The sequence below is a fragment of the Xyrauchen texanus genome, chromosome 29 (genome assembly GCF_025860055.1).
Source record: "Xyrauchen texanus isolate HMW12.3.18 chromosome 29, RBS_HiC_50CHRs, whole genome shotgun sequence".
Classification (NCBI taxonomy): domain Eukaryota; kingdom Metazoa; phylum Chordata; class Actinopteri; order Cypriniformes; family Catostomidae; genus Xyrauchen; species Xyrauchen texanus.
Window position 1 is genome coordinate 8,272,704 of NC_068304.1, and position 18,271 is coordinate 8,290,974.

An 18,271-nucleotide genomic window follows, 5' to 3' on the forward strand; every position below is an offset into this window, starting at 1 on the left:
GGCCTCAGGCTAAATGCTAGTAAGACAAAGGAAATAGTGGTTGATTTTAGTAGATTTCCCCAGAAAGCTGTACCAGTAAATTTAAGAGGTTCAGAAGTTGAGATTGTTACAACTTACAAGTATTTGGGTGTATATCTGAACAACAAGCTCAACTGGTCTGATAATATGATGTATGTTTACAAGAAGGGTCAAAGTCGTATCCATTTGTTAAGACGACTGAGATCCTTTGGGGTACGTCAGGTACTACTAAAGATATTCTATGATTCTGTAGTCTCATCTGTGATTTTGTACTCTATCACATGTTGGGGAGGGGGACTGTTGGAAAAGGAGAAGAATAAGTTAAACAAACTCATTAAGAAGGCAGGCTCTGTCGTGGGGTGTGTGTTACCCACTTTAGAGGAGATAGTGCAGGATAAAATGATTGGGAAACTTTCTCTTATGAATAATCATGACTGTCATCCTCTTAATGAAATATTTGGAGCATTTGTGAGTACCTACAGCTCAAGATTAATTCATCCACGCTGCTACAAAGAGCGTTTTAGAAAGTCTTTTTTCCCAACTGCGATTAGATTTTATAACCAGTGTTATATAAGATGATATATAGATAATGGTCGTATATAATCATAATGCTTTGATGAAATTGATATTTGAGAACAAGACTTGTTATTGTTGTGTATGTTGTCTGTTGTTGTTGTTGCTTATTTATTAATTGTATTTTTGAGCTGTTGTGACATATAAATTTCCCCTTGGGGATTAATAAAGTAAATCAAATCAAATCAAATCAAATTTTAATGTTGTGGCTGATCGGTGCATATACTGTAGCTATAAAGGTAAAATGTGACCAAAATGATGATAAACTAATAATAAAATAAAATTAGTAAAATATACAATTTTGTAATGTACCAAGTACATGGTCCCCTGAATAATTATCAGCATTAACTGAGAGATCTTTTTTTTTCATATGCAAGCAAAATGGACATAAAAATGGAATAATACCCAAATTAATTAAAACTGAATCAAATCTAATTGAAATTGGAATTGAAATAGACAGTTTGTGAATTGGAATAGTATCAAAATGGGAGTTCTGTATCAATACCCAGCCCTAATGTCAGCCAATCACAAGTTCAGGACACACATGGAATCATAATTTAGAGGATTCAATACCACATTTAAATCTCCCACATTTCTGCAGAGTGTATGTGGCCGTTGATATTTAACAACACATAAATGCAATTGAGAACTACTCACGTTTTTGCGATTAAAGGCACTTTCTTCCAGTTTCTCAACACCGAGGATGTTTTTCACAGGAATAACACACAGGGCTTCTTTCCCTAGACACACAGAAATATACATTCATCCATGCACACAATAGCACATCAAAACGATTTATCACCGGTAAGAGACACAAAAATCACGCATTTTGTCATTTTATAACATTTAGCTTTAGGGACAGTGACGATTCAAGTTCTAGTCCTTCAATCTAATTGGCCAAGCAGCTTTCCAAGAGAGCCTTGTGCCTGCGGCTGAATCAGAGCCATGCAGATATCCAGAACGTCAACATGATTGCATATAAAAATATTGCTTAAATACATTGTTTTATTTTAAATTCCTTTAATATTAACAGTTACAGAGCACAGACCTCAGTGGGTGGGAATGTTTGGGTCTTTCTCTTGCATAAACACATTCAAATGTCTGGGGGCTCTGACACAGACATTAAATCTCACTTGGTATCCTGTTCTGACCCATGACATGGTCCAGCCGGGCCAAGCTCATGGAGCTGATAGCAGACCGGCACGCTCCCACCAACACAAACATGCAGCCGTTTCTCATGCACATTCTACAAATGTGATGAATTTCTATTTTTATCTCCTCTGCTGACTTGCAACATTTTGCCACAGAACAGCCAAAATATACAGATGCTTGAGAACCAGAGCTGTACACACAAACTTTAAGTAGGGTTAAAGGAATATTCCGGGTTCAATACAAATTAAGCTCAATCGACAGCATTTGTGACAATTTTAATTGACACACAAATTTATTTAGACTCGTCCCTCCTTTTCTTTAAAAAAAAAGCTAACATTTAAATTACAGTGAGGCACTTACAATGGAAGTAAATGGGGCCAATTTGTGGAGGGTTTAAAAGGCAGAAATGTGAAGCTTATAATTTTATAAGAGCACTTACATTAATTCTTCTGTTAAAACTAATGTATTATTTGAGTTGTAAAGTTATTTTTGGGCTTTTAGGGTTTGTTGACATTAAATCGTCATGGCAACAATGTTGGCTATAATTCATGTAAATGCACTCATTGACCGATTGGGCAATGAAGCAGTAAGGCAGCTGCTTTAGTTTTTTGGATGCAGCCCATGATTGTGTAATGGTGACATACTAAATGTTGATGTTGATGCTTTGCAGTCTCTCCAGAGTTACATTTGTAACAGTTAAAGGGGGTCATCTGCTCCAGGCACTGTAGTGGAAGGTCATACTGGTCAAGATGACCAAATTAAAGGAACTTAAATCATGAGTTATTAGCTTCTCTCTATCTTTCTCTCTCTCTCTAATCTGCTTTGTGTCACTGTCTCACAAAAATAGTCCTAACAGATACTCTCTGATCCAAAGATGCGTTTCAAGTCGGAGTAAAGTTCAGAATCCTGTGCTTTCCAGCGAGGTAGTGAATCATACCATAGCCCAAAAAAGTATTAAGACATATGTCATAAGTCATACCTTAAAATGTATAAATGTCATTGCATTTGATAACAACAGTCAGTTCCTCTTCCTAGCAAAGTAACCACAGATGTAGTTCATCACATTAACTGTGGACATGTTTCACTAACATTTGACAACCAGATAGAATACCTTTCGTCTTTAGTATCATTTAAAACCAATCAAACTTCTTTTGAAACTTTTGCCATACATCTTTAAAATAAATGCTATTTAGTTTTATATTTTGTTTTCTAATGCAATGACATTCATACATTTTTAAGCAAATCTTAATACTTTTGGGGCCACTGTAAGGGTGTAGCCTATACCCACTAGAAAATAATATACTGCTGATACAAAAGAAGAAGAAAAAAACAATACAATCCTACAATACAATATGTCCTCAACGATTCTTACACCCTCATACAAAAGGAATATTCCAGGTTCAATACAAGTGTGACAGGGCAGACCTCCCTCTCGGAGGCTTGATTAGCCTGATAAGGTTCCAGGTGTGTAGAATCACAACCCAGCCCCTTATCAGTCTAATCAAGCCTCCGAGAGGGATAAGGGCCGACTGCTGACGGTGGTGCGACACAGAGAGAGAGCTGTCCGTCATATGTGTGTGTTTGTGTCTTTTGGGTTAAGTTTGTCATTAAATATCATTTATATTGTCAAGCTGGTTCTCGCCTCCTTTCCATAACTCCCTTTACAACAAGTTAAGCTCAATCAACAGCATTTGTGGCATCTTGTTGATTAAAAAGAAAAACAAAAAAATTACAATGAGGCACTTACAATGGAAGTCTATGGGGCCAATTATTGGAGGGTAAAAGGCAAAAATCTGAAGCTTATAGTTGTATAAAAACACATTAATTCTTCTTAGAAAACTTGTGTATTATTTGAGCTGTAAAGTCGTGTATATCATAATTTTTATGTTAGCATTACATTGTCATGGTAACAAAGTTGTACAATTGGATAAAACTACACAGAAAAGGTAAGTAAGGGATTTTATCACACTAAAAATATTTTTACATGAGTATTGTTTACATCTTGTAGTTATACTTTTAAAATAATGAATTTACAGACTGGCTCAATTCACTTTTTGAACTTATTTTATTTAATTATTTATTGTGGTAATCAAAAATATGCCACAAATACTGTCAATTGAGCTCAACTTGTATTAAACCCAGAATGTTCCTTTAAATATATTTTATCAAAATCACATCGGCTCATCAGTAAAATTAAAAAATGGTTCATTGTTGCCTAAAATAATCTAAGAAGTCAAAAATGCTAATAACAAACAAATGAACAAACAATCATCACAATGCTTGCCATGGATGGGAGCAAAAAGTTGCTTTTTTCCCGTTTATTCCCAGTGTAAACACTGAAATTACAAGACGAATGACATGTCACTAAACCAGGCAGAGAAGTCAATCAAAATGCATGGGGAAATAAAACCTGTATACGAGAATTTTATCAAAATGATTGTTCTGTGTGGATACACATTCTTACACGATTATGGTTAATAAGCCGACATCTCATGTGTTCATGAAAACGCATTAAACGATGTTCCAAGCACAAGAAGGTCAAACCATCATGCTGGCTCATGCTGAGATTATAACACCAAAAGATATTTATTATGACAACAACGGTAAACACGTAATGTGTGGGGACACCAAGATTCGCAGTCGGTGACCTTGGAATTCACGTCACATGTTGGGAATTGGCCTGTCTCTTGTTTCACAGGAAAAAACAACAACTACTGGAAATTCCAGCCAGAATGGCATGCAGTTAAACTGTAAATATACACAAATTGTTGCTCTACAATATGCTTTAATACTAAAAATGTCCATAGCCTTTAAACACCATGTACACTTGTGACAGACCAAAATGTTGTCCAGGCCTGTTATCCCTTAATTGCATAACTTGGGTCTTTAGTGACCTCCTCATTCCAGCCCCAGTACCCAATCCAGTTATGCCAACACTTAGTATTCCTCAAATTTTCTCTTCTGAATACTGTAACACACACACACACACACACACACACACACACACACACACACACACACACACACACACACACACACACACACACACACAAGGTGGTGTTGACTTTTCACTGATTTGCATTTGACATTGCTATTTGACGAAGCAGCAATGTGGAAGGTAACTATTAGTAGTAAACTAGTAATTACGCATTTTGTAGATCCATTTGTGATCCAGTTGAAGTCAGAAGTTTACATACACTTAGGTTGAAGTCATAAAAACTTTTTTTTTAATCACTTCACAGATTTAATATTAGCAAACTATACTTTTGGCAAGTAATTTAGGACAACTACTTTGTGCATGACATGAGTAATTTTTCCAACAATTATTTACAGACAGATTGTTTCACTTTTAATTGTCTATATCACAGCTCCAGTGGGTCAGAAGTTTACATACACCAAGTTAACTGTGCCTTCCAAAATTCCAGAAAATGATGCCAAGCCTTTAGACAATTAGCCAATTAGTTTCTGATAGGATGTGTAATGAATTGGGGGTGTAAATGTGGATGTATTTTAAGGCCTACCTCAGTGCCTCATTGCTTGACATTATGGGAAAATCAAAAGAAATCAGCCAAGACCTCAGAAAACAAATTGTGGACCTCCACAAGTCTTTATTTATTTATTGCTCCTTTGGAGCAATTTCCAAATGGCTGAAGGTACCACATTCATCTGTACAAACAATAGTATGCAAGTATAAACACCATGGGACCACACAGCCAGAATATACCGCTTAGGAAGGAGACACGTTTTGTCTCCTAGAGATGAACGTAATTTGGTGCATTAAGTGCAAATCAATCCCAAAACAACAGCAAAGGACCTTCTGAAGATGCTGGAGGAAACAGGTAGACAAGTATCTATATCCACAGAAAAATGAGTCCTTACATAACCTGAAAGGCTGCTCAGCGAGGAAGATGCCACTGCTCCAAAACCGCTATAAAAAAGCCAAACTACAGTTTGCAAGTGCATATGGGGACAAAGATCTTACATTTGGAGAAATTTCCTCTGGTCTGATGAAACAAAAATGTTACTTTTTGGCAATAATGACCATTGTTATGTTTGGAGGAAAAAGGGTGAGGCTTACAAACCGAAGCACACCATCCCAACCGTGAAGCATGTGGATGCAAGCATCATGTTGTGGGGGTGCTTTGCTGCAGGAGAAACTGGTACACTTCACAATATAGATGACATCATGAGGAAGGAAACTTATGTGGAAATATTGAAGCAACATCTCAAGACATCAGCCATGAAGTTAAAGCTTGGTCGCAAATGGGTCTTCCAAAAGGACAAGAGAACAAAGGACCACAAACATACCTCCATAGTTGTAGCAAAATGGCTTAAGGACAACAAAGTCAAGGTATTGGGGTGGCCATCACAAAGACCTGACCTCAATCTGATTTGTGGACAGAACTGAAAAGTGTGTGCGAGCAAGGAGGCCTATAAACCTGGATGTACGGGCCAAAAGTCTGGATGAACGGGCCAAAATTCCAGCAACTTATTGTCAGAAGCCTGTGGAAGGTTAACCAAAATGTTTCACCCAAGTTAAATGATTTGAAGGCAATGCTACCAAATACTAACAAAGTGTATGTAAACTTCTGACATACTGGGAATGTGATGAAAGAAATAAAAGCTGAAATAAATCATTCTCTCAACTATTATTCTGACACTTCACATTCTTTTTTCTTTTTCTTTTAGAATTTTCTCCCATTTTCTCCCCAATTTGGAATGCCCAATTCCCAATGAGCTCCAAGTCCTCGTGGTGGAGGCACAGTGACTCTCCTCAATCTGGATGGCCGGAGGTCGAATCTCAGTTGCCTACGCGTCCAAAACCGTTAATCTGCTCATCTTATCACATGGCTTATTGAGCATGTTACTGTGGAGACTTCACACTATTCTCCGCGGCATTTATGCACAACACACCACGCACTCCACCAGCAGAGAACCGCATTATAGTGACCACGAGGAGGTTACCCCATGTGACTCTACACTCCCTATCAACCGGCCAATTTGGTTGCTTAAGAGACCTGGCTGGAATCACTCAGCACACCCTGGATTTGAACTCTGGCTCCAGTGGTGGTAGTCAGTGTCTTTACTTGCTGAGCTACCCAGGCCCCTTGAAATTTCACATTCTTAAAATAAAGTAGTGATCCTAACTGACCTAAGACAGGGTTTACATGTATTTGTCTAAGGTGTATGTAAACTTCTGACTTAAACTGTATATTTGTCGGGTCGCCAAAGTCCTGAGGTATGTAATAATGTCTGGCAAATCATTTAAGTTAATCATTAATTGATATTTGTCTATTTTGAGATTATCAGTATCAGCTATAACTGATAACTGTGCCCGCTTGGCTGATTCAGGAATATTCCAGGGGTAACAAGCCCTAATAATACAAGCTCAATCAACAGCAGTTGTGGCATAATGTTGAATAATTTTGACTTGTCCCTCCTTTTCAAATATGGCACAAATATGGGTTTCAGTGGGGCTGTTATAATGGCAGTGAATGGAGCCAAACGGTAATCGTTAAAATACTGACTGTTTCAAAAGAATAGTCACAAAATGCAAACAGTATGCATGTTTGCATGATTTTAGAGTGATAAAACTGCTTACTAACCTTTTCTGTGTAAAGTTATATCCAATTTTACAACTTTGTTGGCTTGACGACGTAACGCTGTAAACCCTAAAACAACGTAAAAACCACAATTTAAACAACTTTACATCTCCAAAAATACACAAGTTTTAACAGAAGAATTAATGTAAGTGCTAAATTATAAGCTTCACATTTCTGCCTTTAAACCCTTCAAAAAATTATTAAATATTGCGTGAAATAATTTCAATTAATTTGAGCAATTTTATATATCATTACTTGAAAATAATCACACATGGAGAATTCAGCTAATTTTGAGTAACTAATTCAGGTAACGACTGTCAAAAAGTGTCAACCTAAATTACCCTTTTCGTACCTGCATTATATTGGCCACCACACACCTTGATTTTGAGATACCGACATCGGCCATTGAAAAACACATCAGTTGTCCACTAATTTACAATACATTTACAATGCTACCAAGTGCTGCAAGTGGACAAACACATTTTTGATCACTACCCAACACATTTCTAAATACACAAGATCCATAAATACACACCCATGACATAAAGGGGATTGCTTAACTCAAATAGCGGAAATAGAATGTTTCACATCCAGAAGAGCCAACCACACCACATGAACAGAAGCGACACAAATATGAAAAACGGCCAGCACAAACGAGCGTCTGCAGTTTGATGCACATAATTACGATCTAAAAAAAAAGAACATTCCTCAAACCAAAGAAAGGTTGTCTTTAGAAAAACACATAATAGCTGGATCCACTCACCCTTTAGTTTGTGATAAGACAGCTCTTGATTGGTCACTCGTAACCAGCGTTTCTTAAAGTTCTTCTTTCCTATTCGCTTTCTGCCCTGGGCTCGTTTATGTACCTCTCTGTTCAAATTATACAAACATATCTAAAAGTTAGGATTCCTGTGAAGTCGTAATCTGGTAGACTGATATGCATGCGTTTTGGACCACTCAGAAATGTAACAAATAGAATCCATCAGTTCATCAGAAGACCGTGACATCTTCTACATACCCTTCCTTCAGCACGAATGAGTCCTCCACTCCACTGGACTCATTAGACATATTAGACGAGATCTCATCTAAGAACTGAAAGGAGAACAGACATGAAATAATAAGTTGAAATTATACTTTTATGTCAGAAGAGTGTTTTAATTTATATTCCTAGTGTCAGATTAGGTGGTCTTTCTAGAAATACCTACCTTTTTAACTTTTTCTATACATTCATCTTCTTGGAATAACTTGAAGAAATCGTACATATAGGATTCTTTAAAGCTAGACTGAAAAAAAAAAAAAGGTTGGAACAAAATACTTGAACAGGAATTTTACAAATCTGTGTTAAAAAAAAAGAAAAAGAGAAAAAAAAAACTGATCAAAACTTCCCTTCCCAGCACATGTGCGGATTGTATGACTAATAGTTGACGTACCAGTTTGTTCTTGGAAAGGCTGCCCCAACTGCCCAGAGACTGGATGGTTTTAGAGATGAGTGTAAGAGTACGTGTAATTTCAGGGTCCTGAAAGAGAGAAAGTGAGGTGATTTTACACATTTTTAGAACAATGCACTTTTAGTAAAATGAACATGATCTACAACAGTTCATTTGTTTATTAGTCCAATTATCACATTTTGGTAGAACTCCTCTTAAAAGGTTTCATTTTATAAAGTAACTAACAACAGACATTTTTTTTTATAAAATACAACCAGGGTTCCCACTCTTTTCAAGGGACAATTCCAGGACATATTTTTCTGCCACATGATTGTAATATTTAAGCAAAAACACAAAAGAGTTTGTTAAAATTGTGGTTATTTTTTCGAAATTCATATTCAACAGTTTACTGAAATATTATCATCATCACCAAAATGGTGTCTAATCAAATTAATTTGTAAATTTTTGTCAAATGAAAAATTTTCAACATAATATTTCATTATTTTTATCAAATGAAGTTCTTTTCTACAAAATCCTCACAGCATAATCCAAAACAACACTGGAGATATTTTTGTCAAATGAAGTGCTGACCACAGAACATCACAGATTTGCGTTATTGCTTTAATACATTATTTCATTGTAATTATTATTATTCAGTTGCATTAAACTTTTTTTCCCCATTTCACACATCCTTTTAATAAAATTGTTCTCAGTAGTGTCTCACCTCTGGATAAGCAGTTTGCTACATGTCCCAGTGTGATTATTAAACCCCAAAAAGTGATTTAATTCAAATAAATATATATTCTGAATGTGCTGCATGCTTCAGAGCGCTCTGCTCACTGTCATCTACAACACAAACACATCCAGAGCAAGTGTGATACTCATGATTTTTGCGGTTTAAATAATCACACTTGGACATAGAGATTTTTATGACTGGATTCATTTATTCCATTCATGTTTTCAGCTTTGTGGTAATCAAAGGCCCTACATGTGGTGATGACATTATAAGCGGACTCCGATAATTAAATTAATTTACATACTGAGGTGTAAAGGCCCAATCACCACGCTACCACCTCGGGTGCGAATTAATAGATTGGAATTGTAAAAAATCTGCTGTCCGGCTGACGTTGTTGCCTAACGATTACATATCAAATGTTTTTGTAGTTAACACTGCAACAGTGTCGGAACTAAAAGAAATGGCACTATATAAATATTGTACATGTAACAAATACCTTGTCAACTAAACAAACTAATATATTTTCAGGACAAATTATTATTTTCCAGGACATTAATGTATTTTCCTCATTTTCCATTACTTTTCCATGACTTGAAAACTGTATTGCAAAATTCCAGGTTTTCCAGGATTTCAAGGACGCGTGGGAACCCACCAGATTCCAAAAATACAATTAGTGAAAAACAGATATTTTGCATTTTTATAATATCATACAAAACACTGTAAAAAATGTCAGTAATTTTAACAGTAAAAGACTGTAAAAATGCTACAGGAATTTAATTTAATTGATTAACAAATATTAACTGTACAATATACAGTAAAAAGGTTAAATATATTTTAAAAGACGATACAGCAGTCTTTACAATCAAATGTAAACATTACCAATTAATGGTAAAAATCTACATTGTTTAACAAGAGAATATGTGTACATTTTACAGAAATTATTGTTAAAATTACAGTTAAAAACAATAATCGGGCATTCCCAGAATTCCCTGCACGTCCAATTACATTTCATTATATTTTATGGGAATAGTTGTTTCTTCTTGTTTTTAATATCAGTTACATACATTGGGGAGTTTGAAATGTAATGTAGTTTAGGTAATGTTTACTGCATTATTTAAATCTCACATGTTACTCTGATGGTGTTAGTGTTTGTGTGAGTGACACTGAGTGCTGTCTCTATATGTTTATTGGTCATTGCTCCTGGAAGAGCCACTACTGATGAACTTCATGTCATCATGTGTCCTTCTGTAATTACTACAGTGATTAACAATACATTATTAAGTGAAAAGCAGATTTTCAGTTTCAGAAGGTTAATATATCAAGTTTATGATGTTTTTTTTTCCTGTAAAAAAAATAAATATATATATATATTTTTTTTTTTTCTTTTTTTTTTACAGTGCCAGCATGGTCATGTAAATTTTACAGGTTTTTCTGTAAAGTTGTTTACATTTTTACTGTATTTTTTACATAATTATTCTGGCAACCACAGCTGCAAGTTTTTTTATTTTATTTAAAACATATATATATATATATATATATATATATATTATTTTTTTTACAGTGAAGATATTTATTACAAAATATATGATCAGCACAATAATTTCAGTAAAAAGTTTACATTATTTCAGAATTATTTAGTACGTTCCAATATATAGAGAACGTTCCAAAGATCTTGTGATGTTAACATGGTCAATTTCACAAGTTTGCTAACATTTGATTTGTAAACATGAAATAGTGAAGAATCCTAAACATTTCTGATTCATTTTAAATATTATTTTGGTAACACATTACAAAAAGGTTGTACTGTTCATTAGTTAATGCATCAGGTATCATGAACTAACAATGCACAATATATTTTAACTGCATTTATTAAATTGTTTAATGTTCATTTACCAATAAAAATGTGTTAATTGTTTGTTCATGTAGGTTTGCATTAACGTATAAAACATTAATGCATTACATTAACTTCTTATGTCAATGTATACAACCAGGAACTAAAAACACAATGTTTTTCATTTCGGTATTTTTTTGTTCCGGTTCAGAAATTCCACAGCCTCCTTTCCAACTGGTTACCGGTTACAACAAAATAAAAGAATGGCTAATAACGTTCTTTTTAAAATGACAGACTCTGTGCTCAGGGCTGGGTGAAATACCAATTTTAGTGTTGCCAGATCTCGCTTTAAGAAAACTTTAGACTTTAAGAAAAGAAGCCACTATCCTCACCAAAATAAGCTAAATTAAGCATAGAAATCATAACAAGCATACAGTTAATATATAATTATAATTTTAATTAAAGATTTGAGAAATGTACTTTTTACATCTAATAATGTTTCCATGCATTTACTGTCTTGTTTTATTGAGATAACTCTTAAAACCTTTTAGCTCTACTAACAAATCTAAATATTCATAATCCCAAGAAATGATAACAGGAAAAGACTTTTGCATGGCATCTGTGGGCTATAGTATTTTTGAATCAGTTATTAGTTTAATGTTGCTGTGAACGTAAAATCTCTGTACTGTTATAGGATGCAAATGAACCTTCTTCGCCAGTTTTCTAACAATTTCCATTGCAAACTGTAAACTGACCAGCTGAAACGCTGCTCATTCATTTAGCTCAGATTCAAGAAATGTTTAGCATTTTTGAGTCTGCCTTCTGCTGAGAATTTCTCTCGGCATGGGAGCGTTTGACATTGCGTCAGCAGTGCGTGGCGGTGCACTCGTGCATCTCAGAGGAAACATGGCTCAGAGCTTTCTCAGTATAGGAGTGTCTCAATGGGTCTTTCCTGGCATACATATATGAGTCACATATTAATAAAGGAACTGTACATTTGTTAAAGTTTGATAACTTGTTTGGGATGTGCTGTGATGCGGCTGTTTATGTTGTACACTCACAGGATGATGCGATCGCAGCTGGAAGGTGTGTGGAGAGAGCACAGCCACCGCAAAGAACCGCAGAAAGATGAAACTACTGACAGCAGAGTACTGCACATGAGGATCCACTGCCGTGAAAGAGAGAGAAAGAGAGATGGTTTTAGTCATGCCGAAGTCTCTGGCTCCTTCTGGTGTTGAATCAATGCAATCGATCAGAAATGCTAGTGTGAAGACAATATGCGTACGCAAGTATTTGTGCGTAAATCCTGTATTCACCAAATAAGTTGACAGTAATTTATTCTAAGATAACATTAATAAACAACGCATGTATGCAAAAATCACAGACTACGGGTGACCTCAGAAATATGTTTAGCTGTGCATAGCTGAAATGCTTATATCATTATAATAAGTAAGCTGAATAAAACTAAGTGACCCAATCATAAGCCTTACACATTTTAAAGTAACAAAAAGGATGTGCGTTAGATTCAGGATCAAGTGGGCATTTATTGTGTTTCTGGTTTTCACAATGGTACACTTACTGAAAGATGTTGCTGTGCATGCTCTCAGACGAGGACACATCTTTAAAGAGCGCAAGAATTCGTTTCCAGAGAGTGACGGATGACTGTACATGTGAGGTTGAGCAGAACGCTCTTATTAAGGAGCAACTTGTACGCAATTATTAGTGAACAAGACCCAATATATACAAACCACCCTGTGTCAAACTCACCACCACAATGCTTATGTATGTGGTTGCTAAGGTGGCCTGGATGATTTTTTTGGTGGCTTTTAGTACTTTGCAATGTGGGTAAACAGCACACCTTTCCTCAACAAGCACATGTTCTAAGGAATGATTCATGCTCAAAGCACAAACAGTACGGGATGCTAAAGTAAAATACTAAGGGAGAGGTTTGTTGAAATCCCTATCTTAACGTATGAACAATAGAAATATATTTACATGTTTATCCAAAGGGAATTGAACCCATGAACTTGACGTTGTAAGCAACATGTGCCACCAGTTGAGCTACAGGAACATAAACATACAGGAACGTGAACGAGAGTGCCTCACCTGGAAAGCGTTTAGAAGCGAGCTGTCGGAGTGATCTGAAGACGTCACACATTAGGGGAGGACAGCTGGAGCTGGACTGCGTTATGGACGTAAACAACTTCTGTACGTATCCCTGCAGATTTTCCTGAGAACACACAAACACCAACATCCTCAGTGTTAATCAAGTCAATGAAATTACTGACAAAGATGTGCGTTGACCAGGGTTTTTTGATTTCGTCAACGAAGGAGAAATATCTAAATACAACTAAATTATCTGGGTGAACAGGAAGTGTTAAATGAAGCGCTTTACAAACGATTGAATTACCTTCCTCAAACACAGCCTATTTATACAGCAGATTGATAGTATATACTGCAAGTCATTTTACAACTTTACACAGTGAACGGTGAACTTAAACCAAGTTACGCACTAGTCAGAATGCGTAACATGAATTATGAATACGCTGTTTTTAAAAATGCATTACACGCAAAGCTAAACTGGCTAAAACACAGAAAATTAATAATAGTCTTCCAAGCATGCCGAATTATTATTAATTATTATGCGGCATTATTTATTATTTTACATAAATAAATGTTAATACATTTTTCTAAATGTTTAAAATGTGTTTAGTTAAGGTTTGGTCTGTTACATTTAGAGACACATTTGTCATTTTTCACATTAGCATCAACTAAAGTATGTTATTTTAGTTCAAAAATGTCTGAAACTGACTAAACTTAATGAATATGACATGACGAATTATTGACAAGTATGTTTTTAAAAACATGACTAAAACAACAAAACTGTAAAATAGGGCTGTCGATAGGAATTTCGTCTAATTAATTACATGACATGGCTGATTAATAAATCAAAATAACTGCATAAAACATATTTGCTGAAAATGCCCTCAAATTACAAATAATTAATTATATAATGAATTATTGTAATTTGAGGGGCTTTTCAGCAAATATGTTTTATGCAATTAAAATTATAATATATACTACAAAATTATTAAAACAATTATTACAAATAAAAAAAGCATTACACTATTGTGGAAGATGATTAAAGCATTTATTAGGCAAAACATAAAGCTATTGTTTTAAATATATTGTTTATTTCTATATTATTGAGCATAACATTTATTTGTCTATGGAAAAAATGTATGGGATTTTTACTTCCGAACCAGACTGTTGCGCTCTATTGCGCTCTGTCCTGCTGTGTTTCTATGCAAGAATGGTCTTGCTGGTATCGAGCAAGCCTGAATGTATTTTGTCGTCTGTACAGCTGTGCTTTGCCTACACGGCTGGAGTTTTGCTTACTGCCCCCTGCTGAAAACAGGTGGTCCTTCAAGGTTGAACTGCTCAAAATGAACAGCCCTAGTGTAAAAATGAACACTGAACATGATCTCAAAGATATCCGTACTGTATGTAGTGGCAGGTAAGTGTGGTTCTATCATAGGTACATTTTAGTAAGTTTGCAAAGCCATGTACAATGTCAATGTACTGACAGCATCTCAACCCTTTCACATTTGAAAAGTTTCAGAAACTGTTCGGGTTTAAAGAATCTGAAGTTTCTGAACAATTCTGAAGGCAAACACATAGCAAAGTACAACCTTTTTATTAGTCCCATCTGAATGTCATGTATGCAAAAAAATACCATTAAAAAGGTCTTTCAAAATGTTTGTCCATCATTTATTGATACATTAAAAAGTCCCGCTATGGGATGGGTGCACGAGTTTTGAACTCCTTCACTTACAGTGGTTTTCTCGTCAAAGTTCTGGTAATTTCCGTTCCAACCAGTCGCCAGAGAATTCGTAAAGATTTATACATCTCTAAAGCTGCAAATTAAACCATCTGACGCCATATTGGACAAAATCGATTGAAGCCCCGTTCACACCGCCAGCGACAAAGCGACAGGATCTCATTCAAGTCAAAAGTTTGACTTAATGAGCAACATTTGGGAGCAACTACCAATGGTAGAGAAGGCAGTGCAGTTCACGTCATCGGTCTCCTTTCAAATACTGGTGTCAAGTGCAGGCAAGACAGAGAATTTATATAAAATGTTGCTGGTGGTGTGAACGAGGCTTAACAGAGCGAGTTGTTATGGGCCAGTATAGGTCCTGATTCAACATTCTGAAACAAGAAAACGACCCTCACCTTGTTGACCTCCACATTGTCACCCTCTTTCAGCTTGATGGGGTCGATCTCACAGGTTTTATTTGTTTCAAAGATCTGTGATAACAGAATTACAAAAACAACCCAATTTAAACAGCATCGGGAGCCCAGTCTACAGTACATTTGTGACTTACAACTGAAATAAATCTGAGCCACAGATCTGCATGTGTCTTTAAACACGTCTACCCAGCATCAACAAAAAAAACAATTTAAGAAGAAATCTTGTATGACCTCATTAAGAACAGGTTTTAGGGTGACAGTCAAGTAACTTCGGCCCACAATCTTCATCATATCATCAATGCAGCGAGTGGCCAGAGAATTCCCTCTGAATATGGTGTTGGCCTCTCTGCACAGACAAGCACAGGATATTTTAAGGATATTTTTACATTCTAATTCCCTAACTATGAGCAATGCCATTACTAGCTTTATTTAAAAACAAGATAAATGTGTGAGTGAAACTGAACTGTGTGTTCTCTAGCTCCAGTGCGGCTACAGCGGTGAGGAAGGGCAGCAGTCTGTTGTGATGGAGCAGCAGTCTGACCACAGGAAGCAGAGCTTCATACCCCACACTCTCCCTGCAAACATCTCCCAGAACATGAGCTGCAGACGCTGAGATTGGCTAGACACAGACAACAAGGACCCAAAAGAACAATGACAGAAGTGAACAATAAAGAACAATGACACAATGAGCATGAATCCCATCCGTAAGATAGACAGATGTCAGTGTGTGTATACTCCAGGCAGGAGGGGGGCGCTGTGGTACCTTGACATCTGGGGATTTGAGCATTAGGTTGCGGAGGGCATTGTAGCATGCCGAGGGATGAACGTTGTCCTCTGTGTACGTTACATTCAGTCGTAGCGAACCAAGATCATCAGGTTTAGACTTCGTACCATTTCCTTTAGGCTGCAGTAAGTACCTATGAAACAGAAGCATAGAAAAATGTATCTTTTAATTTTTTAATTGTTTTTACAGACCCATGTAGCTTAATCATTCGATATACTGCATAATTAAATATTCTAGATGACTGAATATAGGGTTGGCAATATATCGAATATTCACTATATGTTCTCTATATAAAATTAAGCAACTTAAGGAATATTGCCATGATTTTAATTAGCTTTTTATTTGGCCATTAAGTTTCCTAAAGGCTGCATCCTTTTAATGGCATCCGATTTAAACTTCAGTAGCACAAATGCCATAAGCGTTGGTAAGTTTCTGTGAATCCGTTGAAGTTGTCCATTTTAATGAATTAATTCCCAACTCTTTTTTCAAAGACTTGTTGCTATGTGTATGACTTGTTGCTTGACTTCATTCAGAAATGTTCAAGGATGTGCAAACGTGGCATTTTTTTTAAGTAAAATTATATGTAGGTAAGTATTTCTATATTTACCTGCATATAATAATTTATAGTAGTATCATAAACAATGAAGTAGTAATATAATTAATGTAGATAAATATAGAAATATTTAATTACATATACACTGGCGGCCAAAAGTTTGGAATAATGTTCAGATTTTGCTCTTATTGAAAGAAATTGGAAGTTTTATTCACCAAAGTGGCATTTAACTGATCACAATGTTAGTCAGGACATTAATAACATGAAAAATTACTATTACTATTAGAAACAAATTCTAACAACTTCAAAGTGTTCTCATCAAAAAATCATCCATGTGCAGCAATGACAGCTTTGCAGATTCTTGGCATTCTAGCTGCCAGTTTGTCCAGATACTCATTTCACACCACACTTCCTGTAGCACAAGTCTTGTCAGGCACTATTCAAGCACCTTACAGTCTAGCTGATCCAACAACAGCTCAATGGGGTTAAGATCCATAACACTCTTTTCAATTATCTGTTGTCCAATGTCTGTGTTTCTTTGCCCACTCTAACCTTTTATTTTTTTTTTCTGTTTCAAAAGTGGCTTTTTCTTTGCAATTCTTCCCATAATGCCTCCTGAGACTTCTCTTTACTGTTGCACATGAAACTGGTGTTGAGTGGGTAGAATTCAATGAAGCTGTCAGCTGAGGACATGTGAGGCGTCTATTTCTCAAACTAGAGACTCTGGCCTTCCACATCTCTTTCTGTCCTTGTTAGAGCCAGTTGACCATTGACTTTAAAGACATTCTTAAAATAAAGTAGTGATCCTAACTGATCTATGTCAGGGAATGTTTTCTACGACTAAATGTCAGGAATTGTGAAAAACTGAGTTTTAATGTGTTATTTTATAGATTTATACATACATTTACATTGCTATTTTACCTATATATACATTATTACTATTTTATTTTTATATATTTATTGTTATATAAAATGTATAAAACTATTTTATTATTAAATTGGTAATATGAATTTAAAATGATTAAATATTGTTCTATCTTGTGTTGATTTAGTGAAAAACAGTGTGGAAAAAATGCCTTGATTATTTTTAAACTTAATTTCTACTGTGTTTTGTTTTTGGACATTCTGTTTTTGAATCTACTTGACAAAAATGGCTGTCCAGCTGAAATGATTGTTCCTCAGATTGAAAAGAAAAATTATTCATTTTAAATATACATATTGAATATCACCAAATGTTTTTTTTACCCATCATATCCAGTCCCAATTTAAAACCTATATTATTTCCTGTTGGTGTGTTTTGTTCATTTGTATATACCTGTCTGACGCATTCACCATTTTAG

The 18,271-nt window shown here is 35.5% G+C and overlaps 1 protein-coding gene across 2 annotated transcripts in view; it reads right to left on the reverse strand.

The window, feature by feature from the left end:
* LOC127622629 (ras GTPase-activating protein 2-like) overlaps positions 1-18,271 on the reverse strand; it is a 69,548-nt gene that overhangs the window by 14,616 nt on the left and 36,661 nt on the right. Inside the window, exons 10-21 of one of the 2 annotated variants that reach the window (XM_052096639.1) lie at positions 16,358-16,511; positions 16,059-16,213; positions 15,826-15,940; positions 15,577-15,651; positions 13,447-13,570; positions 12,402-12,508; positions 8,777-8,863; positions 8,552-8,629; positions 8,365-8,438; positions 8,110-8,216; positions 7,350-7,415; positions 1,249-1,331 (exon numbers count right to left, since the gene is read on the reverse strand). In XM_052096639.1, the coding sequence (XP_051952599.1) occupies positions 1,249-1,331; positions 7,350-7,415; positions 8,110-8,216; positions 8,365-8,438; positions 8,552-8,629; positions 8,777-8,863; positions 12,402-12,508; positions 13,447-13,570; positions 15,577-15,651; positions 15,826-15,940; positions 16,059-16,213; positions 16,358-16,511 (1,225 nt within the window). The remainder of the gene's footprint in view (positions 1-1,248; positions 1,332-7,349; positions 7,416-8,109; positions 8,217-8,364; positions 8,439-8,551; positions 8,630-8,776; positions 8,864-12,401; positions 12,509-13,446; positions 13,571-15,576; positions 15,652-15,825; positions 15,941-16,058; positions 16,214-16,357; positions 16,512-18,271) is intronic. The other variant, XM_052096640.1, reaches the window with a different exon arrangement.